The sequence below is a fragment of the Schistocerca americana genome, chromosome 4 (genome assembly GCF_021461395.2).
Source record: "Schistocerca americana isolate TAMUIC-IGC-003095 chromosome 4, iqSchAmer2.1, whole genome shotgun sequence".
NCBI classification, from domain to species: domain Eukaryota; kingdom Metazoa; phylum Arthropoda; class Insecta; order Orthoptera; family Acrididae; genus Schistocerca; species Schistocerca americana.
In genome coordinates this window covers 606870488-606880907 of record NC_060122.1, presented here as the reverse complement: position 1 = coordinate 606880907, position 10420 = coordinate 606870488, and the positions used below count along the sequence as shown (strand labels likewise).

At 35.0% G+C, this 10420-nt stretch overlaps 1 protein-coding gene across 3 annotated transcripts in view; it reads right to left on the bottom strand.

Annotated features, from left to right (window-relative positions):
* Positions 1-5750: 5750 nt before the first annotated feature.
* Positions 5751-10420, bottom strand: part of LOC124612647 (transcriptional protein SWT1) — a 284350-nt gene continuing 279680 nt past the window's right edge. For all 3 annotated transcript variants that reach the window (XM_047140954.1, XM_047140952.1, XM_047140953.1), the window contains one exon: positions 5751-8583. In XM_047140954.1, coding sequence (XP_046996910.1) covers positions 8483-8583 — 101 coding nt within the window. In that variant the 3' untranslated portion in view covers positions 5751-8482. The remainder of the gene's footprint in view (positions 8584-10420) is intronic.

Below are 10420 nucleotides of genomic sequence, written 5' to 3'. Positions count from 1 at the left end.
TCGGTTTGCAGTAGGGTTTTGGAGCATATACTGTATTCAAACATTATGAATCACCTCGAAGGGAACGATCTATTGACACGTAATCAGCATGGTTTCAAAAAACATCGTTCTTGTGCAACGCAGCTAGCTCTTTATTCACACGAAGTAATGGCTGCTATCGACAGGGGATCTCAAGTTGATTCTGCATTTCTAGATTTCCGGAAAGCTTTTGACACCATTCCTCACAAGCGAATTCTAATCAAGCTGCGGGCCTATGGGGTATCATCTCAGTTGTGCGACTGGATTCGTGATTTCCTGTCAGGAAGGTCGCAGTTCGTAGTAACAGACGGCAAATCATCGAGTAAAACTGAAGTGATATCAGGTGTTCCCCAGGGAAGCGCCCTGGGACCTCTGCTGTTCCTGATCTATATAAATGACCTGGGTGACAATCTGAGCAGTTCTCTTAGGTTGTTCGCAGATGATGCTGTAATTTACCGTCTAGTAAGGTCATCCGAAGACCAGTATCAGTTGCAAAGCGATTTAGAAAAGATTGCTGTATGGTGTAGCAGGTGGAAGTTGACGCTAAATAAGGAAAAGTGTGAGGTGATCCACATGAGTTCCAAAAGAAATCTGTTGGAATTCGATTATTCGATAAATATTACAATTCTCAAGGCTGTCAATTCAACTAAGTACCTGGGTGTAAAAATTACGAACAACTTCAGTTGGAAAGACCACATAGATAATATTGTGGGGAAGGTGAGCCAAAGGTTGCGTTTCATTGGCAGGACACTTAGAAGATGCAACAATTCCACTAAAGAGACAGCTTACACTACACTCGTTCGTCCTCTGTTAGAATATTGTTGCGCAGTGTGGGATCCTTACCAGATGGGATTGACGGAGGACATCGAAAGGGTGCAAAAAAGGGCAGCTCGTTTTGCATTATCACGTAATAGGGGAGAGAGTGTGGCAGATATGATACGCGAGTTGGGATGGAAGTCATTAAAGCAAAGATGTTTTTCGTCGCGGCGAGATCTATTTACGAAATTTCACTCACCAACTTTCTCTTCCGAATGCGAAAATATTTTGTTGAGCCCAACCTACATAGGTAGGAATGATCATCAAAATAAAATAAGAGAAATCAGAGCTCAAACAGAAAGGTTTAGGTGTTCATTTTTCCCGCGCGCTGTTCGGGAGTGGAATGGTAGGGAGATAGTATGATTGTGGTTCGATGAACCCTCTGCCAAGCACTTAAATGTGAATTGCAGAGTAATCATGTAGATGTAGATATACAGACACTGTAACTGGTAGGAATATTTTTTGTTGACAATGAAGTCACTAATCAGCTAAATTTTTTAATGACTACCAATGTTCACTGGCAATATAATAGTAGAATATGTGAACATTGTTTGTAATTAAAGAGAAATTATGCAGTCTTTTATTACAAATGTAAACACACACTGATTTTCAATTCTAGCAATCATTTTGAACAATGTGGCTACTATTAAATGATACTGTAATTAGTTTCTAACTTCAATTTATATTAGAAAAATGACACAACTTATACTTTGTTTATGTATTAATCAAATGTAATTCACATTGTTAATTTATGTATATTATCTTGTTTCACACTTCTAAATTGTTTAGTTCACACACCACCTACAGATACTCATCAGAGAATAATGTACCTACATTATACTGTTCACAGTTTATCTCTGTATTAATTTTCTACTGTAATTTTGCAAATTTGTATCCTAAACAATACTACTGATTGTTACTAAAAGTATAAATAGCATATTCATTACACAGATTGCAGCCAGTTTTTGGAGTGTCAAGATGTAGTCAGTTTGTAATGCCAAATGTTCACTCCTGCACACCATCTATGCAGTAATAAAATAATTCATTGCAACTCCTGAACTTTCACTGATCAATTTCCCAATGTGGCATGATTGTTACAATTTCTTACTGCAACATATTATGGACAACGGACATCAGCAGCAAAGCAGTTATGAAGATCTAACAGTTGAGTATTAAATTCTACTGCTCTGTTTACATCACTCGAGAACTATATTGACATTTTCATTCTTATTAGTTTCAGTCAACACTTTCAGTACAAGCACACTGAGTTGTGTATCTAATAGAGGAACTTTTTTTTATTATTCATTTTTGGTGAGAGTACTCAATGACATTTCCAAGTGAACATTATTATTTAACAGTTTTAAATGATTGTATTTACTCACATTCCCAGCAATGTTACAAATGTATGCTATAAGGTCTTTGTTGTCCTAACTACCTGTGGATTATTTTCAAAGAGAGCATTTGTAACTGGTATACCATTCTTTTCTCGCTTTTGAACTTCACCAAGGTACACATTATCAGTTTGAGTTATACTGTATTTATGCACCTGTGTTGGAAAGTTAATTGCTGAGAGCAAACTGTAGGAGCCAAATAATGTTCCCAGGCCTAATTCCTATCAGAATGTTAGAAAATCTACCTAGAAATCACTACAGTCTATTGACTGGTTGTTGCTCAGACAGCATAATATGGAATCCAAATGCCTCACAAACAATTCACAATTTCCCAGTGGGTATCTATATACAGTTGAAAATAAAAGAGAACTACTTCTATATGCTGAACTCTAAGAAATTTACTTGTTTCAATGTTTTTGACCTGTGTTCTGTATTTATATATATGCAACAATGCCTCTTTTTTCTATGTTAGTTCTACATGAGTAAGATGCAAGATTATAATGTGTTTATTTAGCTTCTCTGACCATGTGGTTATGGGGTGTTCAGGTAATTTATTTATTTCTTCACTGTACTCTAAATCTCCCAGACAGACAAGAAGCTCTTGCATTATATTACTCAATCAACTAATATTCAGATGAGATCAACTAACCTTACTTTTTCGTGCATTCTTAAGCATTTTATGGGGTTTCTGTTATTGTAACTTCTTTCATAACAAATGCCTGCATTCTGACTCTAAACTAAAACTGATACTCTCTTGACATCAATAATCACAGGTATCTTGCTTTACATGATAGAACCCCCCCCCCCCCCTACACAAACACACACACATTTTATGCAAGAAATCTATCTTTCTCTCCCTTATTGAGGTGTAAGCTATGTCTCTGGTCATACCCATCTCCCAGTTGCAGAACTCAAACTTGTGTCTGCAGTTGCTACACCTATTCCATACATGTTAACCCCAATGCTGCAGTTCCTACTCCTTGGTCCACTTACTATCATCAATTGATCATCTTTATCAAAATCCTTACACACCTTCCTTAAGTTCTCTGTCACATGGCTAAGGCTATAACTTAGCTTTACAACATTTATGCCCTGATCCTAATTTGTTCTGTACCATCCGCCTTACACACCTGCCATGGATACTACCTACCAGCAAGACTCTTTTCTTTCCAGCCTCTTTTGTTACCAAAGCATGCTTCGTTTCTTTGAGAAAAATCTGCTATACCCTACTGTGACCTACAGCTGGCTGAGGCTCTTCCCCTTCTACTTCAGGTAAAATGTCAAACTTATTCGTTACTGGAAGCTTAAATGTAGTTGAAGAAGTAGAAGAGCTATCCCTTTCACCCATTATTTGTTATCTTTGCCCAGTTTCCTCAATATTTTTCTCCCTTGAAACTATCTAGTTCAAATTTCACACAGTGTTAACTCCGCCTGAAATGCACAAATCTTTGCTTCCTGTTCAGCAATTCTCTCGTCTTTTTTCAGAGCCTATAGTTCCATGGAGAGCCTCACTGAGTTCCCATTCAATTTCCTACAGCAATCATCCCAATGGAACAGCAATCCACAATCTTCACATACAGCTACCTGACTGAGTACACTACGGCAACATTAACACTTATCACATGTTTGCAACATAAATTTAACACTTGAGAAAAGAACTAAATCGTTTAACTCAATTTATTGTACAAATTTTCACTTCTTAAAAGCCACAAAAATCAGGCCTACAGATTACCACGTCAGGTGTTTGTTTAACACAAAAAATACATTGTTTTGCACTTAAAAGAAGAAGTCATGATAAAAACAAGAATTCAGGTAACTGAACTACAAAACCTCAGATCACAAATCCTAAATTACCAAAATGAAAGAGATGTAAAGGAACATACTTTCATATAAAATATGCTTCAAACAATTACTTTTCCCTACTAAAATCGCCTATTTTTGACTAGTAGCACAGAGAAGCTACACACAATCTCAAGCGTCGAGTGTAGAGAGGATATTCATGTTAAGCTCTTTACTTATAACAGTTACAAGGTAGCAGACTACATCAGATGGTAGTGTATTCTTTCTGTAGACTGAATTAAATGGAGAGTGATTTCTATAAATTTTCAAAAAGTTACCACTGTTCCAGATTCCATCCCAATGATACCTTCATGGACCAAATTCTTCTTTTTCGCCACAATAGTAGATGGAGAAATAAATTACAGAAACATGCATAAGTAATTCATTTGATGAATTAAGTTGCATCTTTTCTCTGTAGTTACTATTAATTACTGAATGCAAAGATTTTTGTCATGTGTCATACTTGTTCTTTATTGACAATAATCATGGATAATAAGCAGATGTTGTAGTATCATCAAGTTTTCATAGTAAAACATACGGTGGCTCTCGAATTAACTGGTAACTTTTTTTAAATTTGTTCAATAAAAATCTTTGTGGTTATATACTTACCTGGCGTGGCAACTGTTCGAGTTAACTGAAAAAGGGCAAGTGACTCAAGTAAAGAAATTGAGTATAGCTAATGCAGTTAAAGGTGGAAGGTGCAGCATATGTGAGGGGCTAAATTTATATGTATTTTAACTTGGTATTAACCCCGTAGGGAATGAGAGATCACATACTAAATGAGTAAGCTGATTAGAATGAAGCAAGTTATAATTTTAATTTTTAGTTTGATAATATTTGTTTGTTTTGATGCTGTTTGAGTTTCTTCCAGGATACAACATGGCAGTTTGCTGTCCAAGGCAGGAACTGGAATGGTACATCCAGCAGTAATTTAACCAAAGCTGGTCACCAAGCAGAAAATGGCAGATCAAGTCATGAAATATATCCTATTTTTGTCAAAATAAACATTCAACATGGTATTGTGCAAAAACAAATGCTACATGGGTTGAGCTCTTGTTGTGAGCATGTGTAGTTCTTACAGACGAAAGCAGAGTTCAAAATAAACGAAGTTCTTACATAAAGAAGTCTCTCTGTTTCAATACAAAGTATAATGGAAAATAAAGAATCTTATAGTTTGTGATAATAATTATTTATGGAGCAACTGAACTGAAGGGATATCACTGAGAGTTCAGCTATATAAACTGAAATTTCAGCTTTTGGCCATCTTCAGTTGAACAATGGTGCAACAGGAAATGCTTATCTTTGGAAGTTTATCTGACAAACATAAAAAAGACCAAAAACTGAACTGTGAACTCTACAATTTGTTTTCACTGCTTCTGATAGTGTCATGAATCAATTCAACTAAGGGTTTTTATCCAATACAAATGCAGATTTTACTACCTTTATATACTTCATTAATCATAATACTATCAAAAAACACATTAGATGGTCATCATAAATAACTGTTAAGTTGAGCAAACTTTTTTCTTGAATTATACACAAAAATATAACACTTCTACAAATCAACAGTGTACCAAAATAGCTTTAGATAAGTAATTATTAGGAGTATGAACATCACAGTTTCTAATACTTTGCAAAAGTGATATTTAACTGTAAGTTCTCTGTACATTATATTAAAAAAAAATATTCTATTTCAATATCATTTATTCACATGAAGTAACAAAAGAAATATATATATACAGAAATACACTTTCCACAAAATGACTAGTAATTTTATGGTTTGACTGTGGATTCACATATTGGTCCATTTAGAGTTTCTTTGAAGTAACATTTACAATAATTGACATATACACACATAACAAGGTTTGCAGCCTCTAACAAATATCACAGATATATATACTGAAGTGGCCCTACATTCAGTAAATAATACAAAAAATATATTCATGTACACAGTTCATGCAAACAGAACTTTACAGTGTAAACAAGATGTGCAGTTGGCCCTGCTCAGTTGATCACCACAATCAGATGTATTGCTATCATGTCAGGTGGAGTGACAGTTGGAAATACTCTGGGAGATCACATTCAAAGTTGAAGATGCCACTAGTACAAAGCAAGTTAAATGGAAAAATTCTTCACAGTCAAACCTGCAAAGTGGTTGAATACGTCTACCAGTTTATGAACAAAGAAGCTGAGTTACATGCTCCAATGAGACTACAATCCACATTGAAATGAGTAGATGAAGCAACTGGTGTTTCATTTACTTCCATCTGGCAAACCAAGAGAGAACTGGAAAGAGTCCACGCAGATGAATTCTCAACATGTTCGACGCACATAAGTAAATGCCAAAAATATCTTGGAGGCTCAGTCTAGGCAATTTTAATGAACATGTTTGTCTCCACATGGCAAATAATTTCTACATTACAAAGAAAGGAGATCCAATTTAAAGAAAAGGTATACAAAATTAGAGAGTTCAATAAATACCGAAGGAAGTATAAGCACACTTCACAAAATTCTTTGAATTCTAAGATTCGTGTACAAGCAGAATAAAGTCGTATCAGGTAAAAACAAATAACTTACTTGAAAAGTATCAGAGAGTACAGATGTGAGTGTCGTCCAATTGTCTTTGCGGATGAGACATATGTTGACACTTGTTGTACAGGTGGAGTAACAACTCATTATAGGGTGTGCTGAAAATGATTTCCTGGTTAACATAGAAGATAATTCTTTTTCACAAGGACATGCTGAGACACCAGTTATATTCAGTGATCCAAATGAACAAACCAGGCCAGGGTGCTTATAAAACAGACAGTATTTTAATCAAACACAGTCATGCCATATTACGACTTTCTCTGTATCATCCAGAATTAAATCCTATAGTGCTGATATGAGCAAGTATCAAGAACAGTGTTTCTGAACTTAACGTGGCAATCTGAATAGACATATTACTAAAACTTATAAATGAACAAGTTCTTTCACAACAAAATAAGACTGGAAGACACACTGTGAGAGCATAAAGAAAACTGAAGAGCAGTACATTTCAAGTGAATGATTATTGGACTAAACACTGGTGATGATCATACACGTGGGAAGTGATTTGAATAGTGATAGTCACAGTGATAGAAGCAATGATGTTTCCACAGGTAAACATGAAAGTAAATCAACTGACACTGTCAGTCGATATGAAACAGACATGGTTGCAGAAGTTGAAGAAACACAGCCTGGAGCATTTTCTAAATGTGTTCTTACATGTGGCAATAGTGACAGAGAATGATTCATAGTATTAAATCAAAAGATGAAATGTATTACTTGTAATGAACAACTGTTTCTTTAATTACTCAAAAGATTTGTAAATTCCTTCTTAATAGATGAGCTACTGTTTGCTTATGACTGAATAGTATATTTCATATGGATATACTTGTAAAATAAACCCTTTTTACACTTTCCTATGTATAACACTACTGCCTCTAGTCTCACTGCTCATCCGTTGTACCAAAATACTCTTTCCCTCCCTTGATTTCCCCTCTTGTACATATGTGTGTCCTGTGTGCATGAACTGTAGTAAAAAGCAAAACAAAAATGAAAATTTTCCTTTCACAAACAAATATGGTTCTATGTACAGACACACTCAGGTATATACAGGTACAAGAGTCATCAAGTGCATTTTCTCTGGCATTTTGGGAGGTCTTTGCAATGTGTAGATGGAGTCAGCACAAACAAATACTGCACATCACACATTTCATGTGACATCCATTTTCAATAGAAAGGATTTGTTTGTTTCTTGTCACAAGCAAAATTATTTTAAGGCAGAATTTTACATGCTTACTTGACATACCAATCCCAAATTACTCTAGTGTGATATTCATTTTAACAATATTTCATAACAGGGAGAGTAAAACAAAAATAATAAATAGTACTCCAACAGCAACTAAAGTGCTGATGCTGCACGGCACGAGCAGGCAGCACGGAGCATGGTAGAATGTTAATCAAGGCTGGAGTACTGGCAATTCTTAGAATTTTACTGTCCCTGTTGATACATATTGATAAAATGAATATTGCACTAGACTAAGTTGGTACCACTTTAAAAAAAATAACACCTAAAAATCTGATGTAGAAATCATTTTAATGGTAATGGGAAACAAACAGATACTTTCCATAGGCAATAGGCTTCAAGTGAAAGTTTTGTGATAAGCAGTATTTGTTAGAGCTGGCTCCACTACACATTGCAAAAACAAAATTGCAAATATAAGCCAAAATACAACAGAAAGTGAGCCTGATAACTCTTGGGACAGACACTCTGTGTATATAAGACATATGATAAGGATGATACAGACTTACAAGACATACAACAAAAATTTACAACTCTGAGAGTCAATAGCTGCAGGTAAGGAGATATATTTTACAATTTCAAAGAAATTCAGTCAGGGATATTTATCAGTATCACTGAACTGTTCTTCCATTTCCACATCATCCAGTGAAATGCTGTTATTAGCACTATTATTGTTGGAGAAAGGGATGAGGTCTAAAACAGAGAAATCAGAAAGAAAATTGACAAAATTATAGCAGTACTGCCACACAGCCACAGAATTAGTGTTACTCTTGAAGGTACAACAGCAGGCAGTAGAAGCAGAATTACAAAACTTGTAAATAAATAAGTACATAAAATACAAATAATTTGACATGTTCTAAGTATTAGTGAAATGTGCAAGTGTAGCACGCAAATCACAAAAATTAAATGCGTACAAAAATCTCACTTCTATATGATTTTCCCTGCAGAATACAACATTTATTGGTTAGCAATTTAGATTAATTTTCTAATTCAGCATTTACATGCAATGTACTTTATGTTAGCACTTTTGTTCGTATTCATATGTGATGCTATTTTGTTTTAAATTAAAATAAAATTTTGGTTAAATACTTATATTCACTTGCTCTAACATGTTTGGAAATAATGACTGAAAATTGATTGCAGTAATACTAAAGTAACATATAATCTATACAGTGAACAGAAAATAGTGTAAATAAACAGTAAAATTACATTGTTTGTATTGAAGATAGTTTACAAGAATGAATGAATGAACTGGAAAAGAAATGAACACAAGAGTAAAATTGGTGTGGCTGCTTCTAATAAATTAAACAGTTTTCAAATCTGAGCTTCTCAAGTGTCTGAAAAGGAGTGCTTGTAATCAATGCTAGTACTATCAACCCACAGCAGTGTCACAAGGATTTTAAGTACTAAACCATTGAAATACTGAGGGATGTTCAGTGAACAATGAGAGATGCAGAATGGGGCTTAATAGGAAATATAGAAAAACAAACCAATGAGTCAGGGAACAGACCATGGTGGAAGACTTAATTATGACTACAATTAAATTGAAATGTAGGTGGCTAGGGCATGTAGGCAGACAAACAACAGTTTGTACATGTAAGAAGTACTTTGATGATTTCTGAGAGAGGAAAAAAGAATGAAACAGTAACCTAATCATGTGTAGATGATATTATAAAACATGAAGGTGCAACATGAAAGCTTGTAGGGGAAGTCCCTAACACATGAAGCATTATGGAGGAGATCTTTATGAGGCTGTTAACATCACTAAAGAACAATTTGTACAACTTTTTTGCAAGCTTGGAATGTCACCTTAAGCTATGCCAAGATTCAACAAAATTAATCACCTTCTCATTAGTGGAGAGGCAGTTTATTACAAATGTGGATTATGCTCACAACCTGGATTTGCTGCATCCTGTGATCTTGCAACCCGTTTTTAAATTAAGATTGAAAGCACTCATTTTCTGTGCCTCTTGTACCTTGTGCTCCTAACTTGCTCAATAGTATTTTACTATTAACAGTGTCAAAAGCTTTGGACAAGTCTAAAACAATGTCTGCAACACAATCATATCCATCAAGAGCTTTATCAGTCTCTCTTTCATGACCGCTTTATTATTTTTGAGAATGAAGGTAGCAGTGAAAATGGCCTATAGTTTTTAGTGCTTTCAATATTACCTTTCGTTAGAAGGGCAGCACTCATGTATCCCTTAGGTATCCTGGAAAAAAGCCCTGAAATAAAGGGTTCATTTATTGTGTTTGTTAATTGGGCTTGGATGCTATATACGCACGCACTCAGAATAGAGACAGGAACTTCATCTACACCTGCTGACTTTTTATTTTTTAATTGTTGTACTGAATTCCTAACTCCAAACTCTGTTCTTGGGAACATCATCACTATGCTTGCGGTGTAAGTTGTTGTGGGTGCTGCATGTGTTTTAGGAAGATTTTGCTGCAGCTTCTCCGCAATATCAGAAATAAAAAAATGATCATTAACAAAATTAACAAATTCCTGAGGACATTCTATTACTTTATT